The 15838-nt window shown below is 44.3% G+C and overlaps 1 protein-coding gene across 5 annotated transcripts in view; it reads right to left on the minus strand.

Moving 5' to 3' along the window:
- Positions 1-6310: 6310 nt before the first annotated feature.
- EGFR (epidermal growth factor receptor) overlaps positions 6311-15838 on the minus strand; it is a 194645-nt gene continuing 185117 nt past the window's right edge. For all 5 annotated transcript variants that reach the window (XM_005549559.5, XM_074034956.1, XM_045389159.3 and 2 more), the window contains exons 25-28: positions 15435-15602; positions 15021-15068; positions 14176-14284; positions 6311-12647 (exon numbers count right to left, since the gene is read on the minus strand). In XM_005549559.5, the coding sequence (XP_005549616.1) occupies positions 12286-12647; positions 14176-14284; positions 15021-15068; positions 15435-15602 (687 nt within the window). In that variant the 3' untranslated portion in view covers positions 6311-12285. The remainder of the gene's footprint in view (positions 12648-14175; positions 14285-15020; positions 15069-15434; positions 15603-15838) is intronic.

The raw sequence follows: 15838 nt of genomic DNA on the forward strand, positions 1-15838 counted from the left end.
TTGTTCTGGGGGAGAGAGATCAGGAAGAAGAGAAAATTAAATAAGAAATTGCTAAATGTTCTGTTACAAGTGGAAGGAAGGGGAAAGGCCATGAACAGATGCATAAATGTTTTCCTTTACAATTGCAGAAGTAATATGTATTCGTTATAAAAATTCAAGCAACAGAAGTGTATCCAATAAGAAGTAAAATTTCCTCTTTGTCATTTCGTCATTTCACATTCCACTCCTTACTCACCAGAGGTCTCCACCATTAGTGAATTGACATTAATATTTCCAAGTGGTTTTCAGATTGTACACACACACAGGCATATACCCAAATAGAAGCTTTTTTTTTTTTTTCAAAACAAAAATACTATTCAGTAACTAGTTTTGTTTCATTTAAAACTCTCTCTAAGATATACCTCCATGCTATTGCAGATGCATTTATTATTATTATTATTTTTGAGATGGAGTCTCATCCTATCACCCAGGCTGTAGTGTGATCTTGGCTCACTGCAACCTCCGTCTCCCAGGTTCAAGCGATTCTCCTCCCTCAGCCTCCTGAGTAGCTGGGATTACAGGCACCCGCCACCACATCTCGCTAATTTTTGTATTTTTAGTAAAGACGGGGTTTCACCATGTTGACCAAGCTGGTCTCGAACTTCTGACCTCAAGTGATCTGCCTGCCTCAGCCTCCCAAAGTGCTGGGAATACAGGTGTGAGCTGTATATGGGATAGTTTCCCTTTTGATGGACATTAAATGTTTCCATTTTTTTCTCCACTACAAATTGTGGTTTAGTGAACATTCTAGTTTATATGTCTTTCTATAGTTGAATATGTTCATATAATTTATCTTTACAAGTGAAGTTGCCATATCAAGAAGATATACAAATGTAAAATTTTGTTTGCCTTACAAAAAGTTTATAGTAATTCACATTCCCACCAAAATGTGTGGTGAAAGGTTATTCTGTTTTAAGTGGCATTTCTTTCATTGTTAGTGAGGTAGGCTATATACTCATTAGTGCTATTTGCCATTTGTATTTTTTCCATAGATTGTCCATTGATACACTGTCAAAGTTTTAATGGTGCTTAATTTTTTTACAAATTCATTGGAATTCTTCACATTTTAGGGTATTAATTGTTGATATACCTTAAAAGTTTTTCTCCCTGTATATATATTGGCTTTTCTTCAGTGGTTAGTTATTTTTCCTTTAAAAACTGAAAAACATTGGATTTCCTTCTTGTCCATCTTTTTCTTTATGCCTTTGGGGTTTTGTGCTATGCACTAGGATCACCTCCCCTTCCTGAGATTCAAAATTATTCACATACGTTTTACCCAATACTTTGTTTTGCTGTTATGTTTAGATCTTCAGTCCATCTGAAATTTGTCTTTGGGTAGAGTGTGAAATAGAACCATAATTAATTTTCAAATGTATAGACGTTTTTCTCCAAAATCATTTACTGGGTAGTCTGTCATGTCCCCCCATCTGGAGATGTCCTCTTTATCATGGACACATTCCTATTCACGCGTGTCTGCTTCCAAACTATGTTTCCATTAATTACTGTGCAGATTTAGTTATTATAGTTTTATATAGTATATTTTTATATAATTCCTTCACTACTCAATTGTTTTCCAAATGTTGTTGGCTACTGTGGTACATTTTCTATTCTAGATTCCAAATTCTAAAACTTATACTCCCCAAAATAACCACTGAAATTTCCATTTGAATTGCACTGAATGTATGTTATATTTAGGGATAATTGGTATCTTTACAACATCGTCTTCATATCCATGAATGTAATGTATCTTTTTAAGTCTTCTTTTATGCCTGCAAAGATTCTTAGTTTTCGTTTTCATATTATTCTTGCACATTTAAGTTTAATTCTAGGTATTTTGTTGTTTTATTTGCTATTTTAAATGGAATTCTTTTCCATTATGTTGTCTAATTAATGATGGATGGTGTGTAGAAAAACTACTGATTTCATTTCTATGCACTCACCGTACTGATTTTCTTGTTTAATTTTGTTTCAGCTAATTATTTTGGGAGAGGCAAACTTCTGTTGTAAAGGGTCAGACAGGGAATATTTTTGGTTTTGTAGGTCACAGGATCTCTGTTGGAACTACCCAACTTGCCACTGTAGTATAAAAGCAGTCATAACAGACATAAATAAAAAGGCATGGCTGTGTTCTAATAAAACCTTATAGAAATAGGCTGCTGGCTAGATTTGGTTTTCTGACTATATTCTAATGATGCAAATACATCATGTTTAAGTAATATGTCTTCTCTTGTCCCCCAAAACACTGGGTTTCTGAAGAGTGTTGAATAATGGAGGTGATAATAGTTATCATTGTCTTGTTCTGATTTAAGGTGCTAGATAGACTTTTGGTATTTCACTCTTATGTTTGATGTTTCTTATTAATTTTTGACAGATACTTTAATCCAATTAAACATGTTGTCCTCTCTTCCCAAGTGACTGAGAGATTTTAACAGCAATGTGATTGGGTGTTATTGATGCCTTCTGAACATGTGTTAATATTAACATTTCACCTATTATTTTCCTCATGTGTATAAACAAAATGAACTATCTTTTAATTCCTAGAATAAATAATTCCATTTCCTACATTTCATTTAGGATTTCTACATCTACATTCATAAATAAAGCTATAGTTTTCTTTTTGTAGTATCTCTCTGATTTTTAGTACTATTCGGACCTTGTAGAATAAACTTTTTGTGTTCTGAAACACTTTAATACAAAAATTAGCTGTTCTTTGAAAGTTTGCAAGTACGCTCTGAAACCATCTGGACCTGGTAAATGTTTCAGCAATGAGGCTTGCCCTTCCAGCGTCTTCTGCGTCATTGATCTGCAGGAGAAATGCTGTCCCCTCCACATAGCACGTCTCTTTGTCCCTGACCCCTAAAGTCTGTGTGCGGCACTGGCCAGTGTTCCCTTAGACTTGTCCTTGGGAAGCCAGTCAGCCCAGGCAAAGTGCAAGTGCAGAGGGCAGGTTTGTCACTGCATTTCTGCTTGAGTTCAGGAAAGGTTAGATTATACAAGGGAGAAAGATGGAAGGAGAGGGGTACGGAGAAGCTGAAAGGGTGACAGGAGCAACCTCTTTAGAATGAAAATAGTCAGTAAGGGGTGGCCCCAAGCCATCTGCAGTGAGAGAGGGATGGCTCTCCCAGCTCTCACCTCCACTCCCTCTGAGATAGAGCTGCACTGGAGGTTTTAAGGGCATTACTGGTTCAAATAAGGGACTATGCAGTTTAGAAAAGTGAATGGGTTTTTAGGCACCTGAAGGCCTTGGGCCTTCCACTTCCTGTTGGGTTTTCAGGTGCCATTTGCCTGGGCATTGCCACCTTCAGTCCTAAGTGACGCTGACCCTGGATTGCAGAGCCCCTGGCCTCCCCAGCCACCCTTCCCCATCTATGGGCTACACCCTTTCCCTGGGGGTGGGCAGAAAGGACACAAAGCTGCCAATCTGGGGCCTGCCCCTCTCTCTTCTGGGCCATGCTCAGGTGCTGGGAATGTGGGGAGTCCTTGCCGAGTGGCCCTGGGCTGTGAGCCTGTTCAGAGCTTTCAGTGTGCACACCTAGAAGCTCAAGTTGTAGCCCAGGGGTGGCCCACTGTGGGGCAGGATTAAGTGACAGGTGAGAACTGAGGGATGGGCAGTGCAGGCTCCCTTCAGAGCTACACGGGGGCAAGGAGCTGAGGACCGGGAATGCCCTTTGCTTGAGCTCAGAAGGGTTGACTCTCAGGAGCAGGATAAAAAAGAGCTTTCTGTTTCTTTCAGAACCCAGTCTCCAGGTTTTCTAGCCCTGCGTCCAGGTAGGGAGAAAAATGGAAGGCAGAGGCCACAGAAGGCAGTGAGGGCAGGGCTGGCCTCCCCAGGGTGCATGTCCCTGGGGCTCAGAGGTGAGAAGCACAGAAGGGTGAGGGTACTTCAGGGCACACATTTATAGATTGCAGACATCTGCCCATGGGCTCCCTATCATGCTTCGTTTATTGTTTTTGAGACCGGGGCAAATACTGAATGTGATCTTGCTGCTTCTTGGCTTGAGCGTTTAAAGGTCTTTTCTGGAGCAGTGGGGCCTGAGCCCTGCGAGAGGTGCACCCACGGCCCGATAGGAAGAGCAGCTCCCTCCTGCGCATTGGACTCTCCATTCTAGAGAAATTGCCCCTCTCCCCACACAGGTATGATGACTTTTATAGGATTATTGGCCCAAAGGGAAAACCTCTTCCAGCTGAAACCCCATCTGCACCCAGCTTCAGCTGGAATCGCGATGGTCAGCGACAAGACAGTGGTGCCACTGGGTCTGCCCTGAGGTGAAGGCTGTTCAGCGGGATGGCCGGCCGCGGCCTCCACTTGGGGGAACATTTCAGGCTCAGAAAGCCAGCACCCCACAGTACTCCCCACACTTGCCTCATCTGCAGAATCCGGCCTTTCTCTATATGGACTAAACCCCCTAATTGAAGGCTTTGATTATAACAAACCTGCGTGTGCCTGAGGTGTTCCCAGGCAGCCAGGGTGTGGAGACTCAGGAGCTGACAGAGGAGTGGGTGGAGGCGAGGCCCAGAGGCCGGCGGGTTCCCACATGGGATGCTGGGCCTTGAGCAGAATGCTGGGAAGCTCCAGATTTTCTCATTCGTCGTGGACCTGGCTATTCTGAAGTCCTGCTTCCACATGGAAATGTGGTTTACTCTCAGCCCCATGTTTGTGCATAGGCAACGGATGGCATTCACCAGGAACAGCACAAAAGCAAAGCTGCGATCTTCCTGGAAACAGTCAGCACTGCGAGCATTAGGGGTGGTGTGAGCTGGCACAGCCTGCTTCCTGCCCTCACTTCTGTGTGAAAGAAATAAGTCAGGGCACTGTGCAGCCACTGGCTGGTGGAGGGAAAGGTGCTGGAGGGAGAGGCTTTACGAAAGTCAGAGCCACCAGGAGCCCCAGGGCCATCCCATCAGTCCAGACGAGCTGCGTCTGGTGCTGGTCCACTCTCCGATGCCCACGGGAGGCACCCTGCCTGCCTTCCTTGCCCTGTGCATCCCCACCCAGCCTCCTGGCTGCTCGGCCCTTGATGCTGGGTTTTGGGAAGCTGTTCTCTCCTCTTCGGTGACATCATCTGCTTCATCAACAGGTTTGCTTTTTCTCAGGTGTTGAGTTCAAATCCCCTAACTCTACTTTTACAGCTAGAACTCAGAAAACTCCATACTCGTTTATCTGTTTAAGCATTTAGACACATAACCTGAGTTTTTATAATGTGCCATGTAACGATGTTCACATGGTCCCATAAGATGATAATACCATGTTTTCACTGTATCTTTTTAATATTTAGCTATGTTTTATATATACAGATCCTTACCATTGTACTGCAGTTGCCTGCAGAATTCAGTATAGTCCCAGGCTGTACAGATCATTAGCCTAGGAACAACAGACTACACCATATAACTTAGGCGTGTGCTGGGCTGTGCCATCTAGGTGTGTGAAGTACACTCTGTGACATTCGCACAGTGATGACATCTCCTAATGATGCGTTTCTCAGAACATGCTCCCGTGGTAAGGAAGCCTGACTGCAGTGTGAGCTCGATCTCCCTAGAACCCTCCCCTGCCACACCATGGCTATTCCCGATGTGCGGGTAGTGGCTTCATTACATTAAACATGGCAGTGAGAGCTCCTGCCATGAAAGTTCTGGGTGGAGGGTGGGACCGCCCACACGTGAGGGAGGTTGGCGGGGAGTGAGTGGGGCAGCTGAGTGGGAGGCCCCATGCCCATGCTGAGGCCCACTTAATTCCTCTGATTTGTAGCAGAATCAGGGTAAACTTCTACTTATTTTGGTGCTCTGAAGAAACAAAACCTGGGCTTGCCATAGGAAAACCTGTTCCCTCAGGGAATTCCCTCTTGGCTCTGTGAAGGAGAAAAACTACGAAGGGATCTTGGAAATGAGGGGTCTCAGGGGCACTGGAAGGCCCTGGCAGGTGATGAGCTTGAGTTGCAATGCACCTGAGAGCCCGAGGGGCTGGCCCAGCCACAGGAGGAAGCCTCTGAACTGGCCTGGATTTTTTTTCCATTAAAAAGTTATCTGGTTCCTGGGGTGTGATGGTGATGGTGGGAGAGGCTGATAGAGAAAGGGGGGCTCTCTGTACTTTTGCTCAGTTTTGCTGTGAACCTAAAACTGCTCTAAAAATAGTTTATTAATTTTTTAAAAAGTTATCAGGAAAGAACATCTACAGTTGGTTAGATATGACTAATAACTAGTACCAAAACAGCTTTGTTAACAAAGAATACATTATTATTATTATAAAGTACTCATGAGTAAAGAACAATGAATAATATACATCTAATTTTTTAATACTCAATGCACAATCAACATTTCTGATCAACAGTATAAACCATATAAAAGAGAATTCTGCTTTTCATTTGTACAAATACTGCTTTCATCATTGCAAAACTTTCAAGGTTAAAACGTACCATATGTCGAAGCTACAAAGCTATTGCTTGAACATTTCTGAAACGAAGTTATTGCTGTCTGTTGTTAGTCGGTTACATCGTCACCTCTAACACCAGTCATCAAATCCACAGGATCTCTTAATTTCCAAGAGATTGTATTGTACAGCAAGATTATTTTTGTGGCCAAATCAGGTCATAGGATTCCTTTTTTTAAAAAGATAAGTAAATGCATCCAGAAATGTATGCACGAGTTTAAGTTTTCCCCATAGTTTTATCTGCTAGGTGATAGGGTGGAGCTTCTTAGTGCTTCTGCTGGGAATTCAGATAGGATAGACTTGCAGCCTCAGAGGACACACTGTGGGTAGTGCAGAGAGACACGGAAGGAAAACACACTGCCTGCTACAGTTTTTATCCCAGGTATAATTTGTGAAGAATGTATAACCAATGTTTCTTAAAGCATGAATCCTCTTCTTGAATTCTTGTTTTTCTAAAAGCCATCCAACCACTTACTTAATCCTCTTGAAATCTGCCTTTTGTAATGTAACTGATAGGTCAATGTTTTCTTTCACTGTGGGAAATAAAGGCTACTTGGTTGCTTTGGGGAGAGCAACAATGTCAGCTGCATAAGTATCAGGAATATTATATTTTATTACTAGTCCACCCTTAATAAAGAGAGCAAGCTTAGGAAATGGAAAAGAGGTGTCTGTTTTATATTTCCTTTGCTTTTCAACCATTGTTTAGACACTCTCCCTTCTAGTGCTTGGAGAACCTTCATGGAAACTCTGTTCAGGTTCTTGACTCTCAGCGACAGATGCGGAGGTCTTTGTGTCTCAGTTCTCTAGTCCTGAGAATCACATACTCCTGCAGAATTTGCCTGCAAGTCCAAGTCCTTGTGGCTAATCCCTAGGCCGGTAGTTCTCAACTTTGGCTGCACACTGGAATGACCCCAGGAGCTTTAAAACTACAGATGCTTGGGTTTCAGCCCCAGAGATTTGCCTTTAATTGGTCTGAGGTGTAGCTGGGCTTTAAGCTTTTTAAAAGCTCCTCAGGTGATGTCACTGCAGCCAGGGCTGAATAACTTCTTTAGGGTGGCTGGGCCCAGCCTCGGTAAGACTGTTGGTGAACTAACCAAAGTGTGCTGAACATTATTAGGGCTCTCCAGATATGACTAGTTTATACTGATAGATGCATATCAATTTTAAATATAAAAATAAAATCATTTGCATTGAAGTCACAGTGTATATATAAACCAACAAAATGCTATGTTATTGCTTTTCTTACATGTACCGGGTCACACTGGCAGATGATGAGGGTATGGCATGCAGCTGGATTTTTCTAGTTGTAACAACAGACAGTGAGCCCTTTCCACTAACATTGCCCCAACAGACTCAACAGAACCTGCCTCAGACCAAGCTAAATGTGCCTTCCATCATCTTTTAAAATTTTCTAAATATAAAGGCGATGCTTCTCTTCTTCACCATGACAATGACCTAGCTTAGCTCCCCAATGACGTTGTGCCTTTTTGTAAGAGAGAGAAAGGGCTTTCCTCTTGCCTCAACTTAACCCTTTTAAACAAAGATTTCCGTTTCAAATTTTGATTCTATTGCAGTCTCTCTAAAGTAAACTGTGTTTCCTTTAGTAGAAAAATGAGTTTCTAAAAATATATTGTACAAAGTTCAGTGCTACATAAAGAGGACGATATCCCACAAAAAAGTTACAAAAATAGATTTACATTTAAAAATCCTGTCTGTGTCTTTAATAGTACAAAGCTGTACCCCTGGTATGGCAGGCGTGGCTGGTGAGAGAGGCAAGGATTTCTGTTCTGCAAGGTTTTACAGCCCCCAGACAAGGAAATGTGAGCAGATCATTATATTGCAATAAAAATGTGTGCTTATCACAAGAAAGAAATGCAGAGTAGACGTTGAGGGCAATTTCAATAGGTGTTGCCTACGCGGAATAGCAGCTCATTCACAAAGGAGGAGAGAGACTGGTTTCAATAACTTACTTAGAGAATGTGGAGGGTTCCCAGGGCTTTTTCAAGGCTCCGGTGCGGGTATTTGCCCCTTTCCAGCTGAACTGCTGGTGACGATGATGAATTGGAGGCTTTTGGAATGGCCACTAGCAGCCAAGTCTCAGGCTTATCAGTGACTGCAAATTGTTCTCTCCACTGCACATGGGAATCTCTACCTTACCCAGTTTTTTATTCTACTCTGACTGGGGGCCCTGGTACAGACCCACAGTCCTGTACAACTGAAGACCCTAGAAATAAGGGTTTCAACCCTGGTTGCCCATTAGAATCATGAAAGAGCCCCTGAGATTTGGGTTGAATTGGTCTGCAGAGACCCCAAGCCCCTTCTTTTGAAGCTCCACAGGTGATTCTCTTCTGCCTGAGGGGAGGTGCTGAGTTCCAGTCACTAACCAGCCTCATCCTACGCAAGAGCAACCAGAGGCCTAGTGAGAGTGGCACTGGGTGGGTGGCCCCCCAGCGAGTGCCAAGCAGACCCCCGCCAGGCCCTTCCTTTAGGCCAGAGGTTCTGGAAACTTTGATGAATGTTGCAATAACCAGGGGGTGCTCTGAAAAGGCCCTATGGCTGGGCTGCACCTGAGAAAATCCAGTCACAATCTTTCTGGTTGGGACCAGGAGATTCCCAAGGGCAGTCACCCTTGAGAACCAGTGCCTTTCCTGCTAAGCAATCCACAGTCCCCTTATGTCTGCAGTTGTGAGGCGGAGGTGGTAAGTCACAACATCATGAACTTTCAGCAAACACCTAAGCTTTGTTGTCATCAGCTGGAGTGCAATAGGATGTGTCCACAGTGCTCCCCCTTACAACCTGGACTCACAGCGAATATAGAGTTTAGAAGACTCATCCCTTCTTTGATCCCTCATGGGGTGACAGGCATGGAGCAATTAGAGCAGCTCCTTAGAGATGATGCAAGAAGACGCACGAACGCTGGGGGCACCTGTGAATATGAGCTCTCAGCTCCTCACTTTCCTTTGACCTCTGTTTCCAAAGGCCACATCTGAAGCTGGGGTCATGGGGTAAGGTCTTCCAGGAACCTGAGGAAGAAACAGCCGACAGGCTCCCTGTAGGGTATTAAGGCCAGGCTATCAATTAGGAAGACCTTCAGGGATGGAGTCCAAGCTTTGAGAACTGACGAACAGGGCTGTTAGGTGAAAATCATGGGACTTTGGGCAGCTCCTCTCCCAACCTGCCCACCATGGTCGCCAGATCCGTGGAGAGGCCAATGGCTTTGCGGCTTGTACCAGACAGAACTGTGCCTCCCTGGACAGATGAAGTGAGAACTATTTTGGGAAGTACAGTCTTAAAATTAATACAGTTAGCAACTAAACTTTATGGTGGAAAATTAAAATATGAAGGAGAAGAAAGCTAGAGGCTGTTGCTCTTTTATTATGTTAGCGTTTCAAACTACAAAAATACTAGAATTTAATGCTACAATGTGACTCGCTTACAACTGACCTGACTCATCAATCATCTGCTTCTTGACACATACGTGACAGCAGAATGTGAGTCCTGTTTCCCAGTTCTGACTGAAATATTTGTTTGTCCTGAGGTGAATGAATAATGGACGTGGTTTACTGACGATAAAAAATCTCAGATTCTTAGAAATGTTGCGTAGTCTTCTCACTAAGCATGTGCAGAGATGATAGCTCAAAATCCCCGTGGGGGATGCAACTTTTAGGGATCTTGCGGGATGAGCCAAGCTCATCCCCTGGCTTAGAGGGAGCAGGTTGCTCGGGCGACTGACCTCAGCCTTATGCGGACTTCAGCAGTGAAGGCGTCTGGCAGCTGTTTCCTTGATCAGGGTGCCCCTGCTGCACCTGCACTTTCCACCTCCCCTGTGGCTGAGACCTGGTCATCCTCCTGTGAGGCCTCCCTGATGAACCTTCCAGGTCTCCTCAGGCAGGACCCAACCTTCCTGCTCTGTGCTCTCACAGTGCCTGGCTGACGGGTCCTGTCTAGCATTTGTCAGGTTGTTTTAAGGTTAGCATCTTTGAGTCCATTTCCTTTGCTAAATTGTAAATTTCTCAGAATCAGGGACTATGTTTTATTTATCTTTGTACCTTTCATACCCATACCACGTTAGTATAGGTGCTTAGGGGTATTTGAGAGCATAATAGAGTGGAAATGAATATAATTTTATTTTCATTGAGACAAAAATCAAATACTTTCTTAACAAAGCTGTAGGGGCCCTGACTGATCTGGGAGTCAAAAAATACTTTAAAAGCAAAAGGAATATTTTGTATGTGTGTGTGACTGAACATAACTGTAGGCTGAAAATATTTTCTGAACCATTTCTTCCTTGATAAATTGGATGGGATGGATATTGACTAGGGGAGTTTAAAACACTGTTTACAAAGGGCTGCTGTTAACCAGTCAGGTTACAGGGCACACACAGATTAAGAAAAAAGGTGGGATCCTAACTAGCTGAGTCTTCCAATTGTAGAGAAATTATTTTAGCAAGGAACTTTTTTTCTTCTAAAACATCTGCAAATGTTGTGAAAGCATTATCAATTTCAAACCCTAGTTTCATATTTACTACCTGAATTCCACATTACTCATAATGCCACTCTCATTCGCACCTGTAAAATGTCCCGTTGTGGCCAGAGCTGTAAGTGCTTGAATAGCTGACTCAGGGCGGAGACACTTTTTGTTTGACAAAGGGTAAGGATGGGGTCTGGGGGCAGCTGACCTGGAGGGAACATATACTCTGAGTAAATAGCTTTTAAAGTGAAGTAAAAGGAGAAAATTATCTTCCATGAGGAACCCAAACTAATTTTGGGGGGTTGCGGTGATGGCTAAAGGAGATTTCAGAGCAGCTTCATTTTTGTGGTCTCCTGCTCTATGCCCCAAAGGACCTGATGCATTTCATCTGAGCCTCAAATCAGGAGATATGTTTTTGCGAGAACAAAAGCGGTGCTATCCTTAGGTATTCCACATTCTCAGCTGTGGGCTATTGGTCTGAATGCCGATGAATCCAATGTGGGCTGGAATCCGAGTTATTATTTGATGTGTCATCCTCTCTTGCTGATTCCATGACAGCAAGACAGGAGCAGCATACTGAGTTTCAAAACAATGGAATGGAAGACAAACAAGTCAGTCTAACGCTCACGACTGGAAACCACTAGTCAACCAGTGGGGAGTAAGTACCGTGGGGACATTTTTACAAAAGTAAGTCTAAGGAAGAATTCTATCCCCTCCATTTCTTTTTTGCCCAGGAAGGGACAGAGTGGCTTATCCTATTGTACCTGCCATGACTTGATACAGTACCGATCCGGCCTGCTGGGGCCATGAAGGGCTTCTTGGATCTTTAGTGTTTTGCAGTGGAAGCCTTGAAGCACAACCACTGGAATCAAGCGTCCACTGGAAGACTTGTGGCCTGTGCTCCTTGCTCACAGTTGGGCCTGGATGAACTCAGGGTGGCAAGTGCTACCAGCAAGCTTCTTCTTTGTTGGAAGAGCCCACGGAAGTAAAAATGAATAGTGACAATGAAAAACTCCAAGATCCCCAATCAATAAAAATCCTGACATATACTTTTTTTTTTTTTTTCAAATATACTTCCTTGAAGGATAAACTTCTGCTCAAAGGGACAATATTCTTGCTGGATGCGTTTCTGTAAATGCTTCACAGTTTGAAGACAAAGGAATGCACCTGCAACTTCCCAAAATGCGCCCGAGGTGGAAGTACTTCCTGGCTGATCGGTGTAAACGTTGCGAAACCAGTCTGTGGGTCTAAGAGCTAATGCGGGCATGGCTGTTGGGATGGAGGACCCGCTGTGGCTTGGTCCTGGGTATTGACAGAGTCTGGATTTTAAGGGCTCATGCTGTCCTCCGTGGTCATGCTCCAATAAATTCACTGCTTTGTGGTGCGACCCTTAGGTATTCTGCATTTTCAGCTGTGGAGCCCTTAAAGATGCCATTTGGCTTGGCTTCCTTGGGAAAGAAGTCCTGCTGGTAGTCAGGGTTGTCCAGGCTAATTTGGTGGCTGCCTTTCTGGGCCCAATGAGCAGGGCTGTCGAATGTGCTGTTGACACAGGTGGGCTGGACAGTGTTGAGATACTCGGGGTTGCCCACTGCGGTGCTGTGGGGGTCCTGGTAGTGTGGGTCTCTGCTGGGCGCAGGGTTCAGAGGCTGATTGTGATAGACAGGATTCTGCACAGAGCCAGCGGGCCTTTTGGGAACAGACTGGTTTATGTATTCTGAAAGTGGAAAGAAATCAGAGGTGAAGTAATCAGCAAAGCACCATCCCATGCAAGATCCCCGGGTTCTGAACCCTGTGAATGTCTTCAACAGGGAGATTTATGACAGGGAGCAGGAGCCTTGGGAGGACCCTCTTGCTGTTGCTGCAAAAGAAAGTGGGTTCTTTCCTGCACTTCTCAAAGTAATGGACACGTGTGTCTTTTGTAAATTTAAAGTTCTCAGAGGATAGCCTGCTTTGAGGACTGTGTGTGTGTGTGTGTGTGTGTGCATGCATGTGTACATGTATGTGTGGTGTGTATGTGGTATGTGTGTCTGCTGTGTGTATATGAGTGTGTATGTGTGCTGTGTGTGTGGTGTATGTTTGTATGTGTGTGGTGTGTGCATGTGTGGTGTGTATGTGTGTGTATATGTGGTGTGTGTGTACATGTGTATGTATGGTGTGTGTGGTGTGTATGTGTCTATGTGGGTATGTGTGGTATGTGTTTGTGTGTGGTGTGGGTGTGTGTGTACATATGTGTATGTGGTGTGTGTACATGTGTGTCTGTGGTGTGGGTAAGTGTACATGTGTGGTGTGTGTATGTGTGGTGTGTGTGGTGTGTATATGTATGTGTGTGGGGTTTTTGTGGTGTGTGGTATGTGTGTATGTATGTGTGGTGTGTGTGTGGTGTGGGTGTGTATGTGTGCACACATACATGTATGTGGTGTGTGTACATGTCTGTGGTGTATGTGTGTGGCGTGTGTACGTCTGTGTGGTGTGTGTGTATGTGTGGTGTGTGTGGTGTGTATGTGTGGTGTGTGTATGTGTGTATATATATGTGTGTGTATACGTGTGTGTGGTGTCTGTGTGTATATGTGTGTGTATGTGTGGGGGGTTTTTGTGGTGTGTGTGGTATATGTGTGGTGTAAGTGTGTATACATGTATGTGTGTGTGTGGTGTGTGTGGTGTGTGTATATTTGTGTGCATGTGTATGTGTCTGTGTATGGTGTGTGTGGTCTGTGTATGTGTGTGGTGTGTGTATATGTGTGTGTATGTGTATGTGTGTGTATATATGTGTGTGTGTTAGCAGGTTGTGAGTGTCTGGATAAAGCTTAGAATTTATTAATATTAACTAATATTTAATTAGTTAAATATATGTTTCACAGGTCAAGAATAGAGCCAGCAGAGAGAACAGGGATCAAATCTGTCACACACACACATACACATACACAGATGTACACACATCATGCACATACTCACACACACACGTATGTCTGTCGTTTGTTTCATAATCTGGAAATTTTGCAGATTCATTCTTAAAACAGAGGTACAGCAAACAACCCAGACACAACAAGGAGCTTGTGCAGCCTCCATCATGTGTTTATCTGCTCCTTACGCCCTTCACTGTGTCTGCAAACGCCTGCCACTGTTTCCCCCTCTGGAGATGCTGGAGGGAGCACCTGGCTTGGACACTGGGTGGTGGAGACTGGCTGCTGCTGAGTGGGTCGAGGAGGCTGAGGAGCAGGAATGTTTCCAGACAAGCCACTCACCAGGCACTGGGAGGAAGGTGTCGTCTATGCTGTCCTCAGTCAAGGCGCCTGTGGGGTCTGAGCTGTATCGCTGTAAGAAGCTGTCTTCCTTGATGGGACAGCTTTGCAGCTGCAGGAGGAAATGAGGGAAGGTTACTCCAGTCAGGGCTGCTCCAACTTCAGTGTGTGCAAAAATCACCTGAAATCTCCTTGAGATGCAGGTTCTGATTTGTAGGTCGGGCAGGCCTGAGAGTCTGCACCCTAGCGGGTGCCCGTGCTACTGGGCCGCAGGCTGCAGGGCGGGCAGCGGGGCTGTGCTGGGTGCTGTCCAGCAGAACTTTCTGCAGTGAGGGAGGTATGCTATGAGCGGTGCTCTTCAATACGGTCGCCACTAGGCACGTGTGGCTACTGGACACTTCACATGTGTGAGAAACTGAATTTTATATTTCATTTCATTTTAACTTACTAACATTTAAGTTGAAGTAGCCACATGTGGCTAGTGGTTTCTGCATGGCACAATGTGGTCTAGACCAGAGCCTCACATTTCAACAGGCATCAGCATCACCTGGAAGGTGGCTCAAAGAAAGACTACTGGGTGCCACCCCCAGAGGTCCTGATTTGGTTAATCTGGGGCGGTGGCCTGAAAAATGGCATTTCTAACAAGCTGCCAGGTGATGCTGCTACTGGTCCAGGAGCCACGCTTTGAATGGCACTGTGAGGCGTGACAGCCATGCAGGAAAAAACCCACACAGGAAGAAAACTCAAGATTATCTGGGTTAAAATTATTTAGGTTAAGGCATTTTCCACGTATAATAGAGTCGTAGTGCAGAGCTGTAAATGCTGGCTTATAAGGTGTTCATACATACCCCATTTCTATCAATGCAAGCCACAGTGGAATTGTTGCTGGTTGCACTCTGAAAAAGAAACAGAGAAGTTGCCCATGGAATGATTGTACTGTATCTCATCCACTTTTCCTGAATGCAGGTGGTGTGCTTCATGGAGGGTATATTGTGAAGGTGTTTAATTTTTGTCTTAATCATTAGTTTTAGAGCAACTATGTTTAGTTTTGATTTAATTCTGTTCCATAGTGGACCTAAAAGGCTTACAATCAAGTTGTTGCAATGCAACAAAGTAATACACTTATTTAATTGATTTTGATTTTACCATTTGGTTAAAATTGACTTCATCTCCGTGTGAGTTTCACTAGATGGTTATTATTTTCCCTAAAATTCATTTTGTTCAATTTGAGAGACAGCTTGAGAGAGACAGAGGTTTCATACCAGAGAGCTCAGGAGGGGAGTCCGTGACGTGGAGGGGCTGCTGAAGAAGCCTTGCTGTGGGATGAGGTACTCGTCGGCATCCACCACGTCGTCCATGTCTTCTTCATCCATCAGGGCACGGTAGAAGTTGGAGTCTGTAGGGCTTGGCAAATGCATTCTTTCATCCCCCTGGTGCAGAGATTTTGAGGCTATTAGAATGGCCCATAGAGATGCTATTCCACTTCTTGGCTATAGGAGCAGGGCTCTATTGCCAGCAGGTGCCTGTGTGTTTGCCAATTTTCTTATAATGAAATCCCCCTTAGTTCTCTGAATTATAGCTGCCTCCCTCATGGCATGTGGGTGCCTTAAAATAAAACATGAACCATCCTTTGATGCTTGAAAGCCCCTACATGAGATGCAAATAG

Source organism: Macaca fascicularis, chromosome 3 (genome assembly GCF_037993035.2).
Source record: "Macaca fascicularis isolate 582-1 chromosome 3, T2T-MFA8v1.1".
NCBI classification, from domain to species: Eukaryota; Metazoa; Chordata; class Mammalia; order Primates; family Cercopithecidae; genus Macaca; species Macaca fascicularis.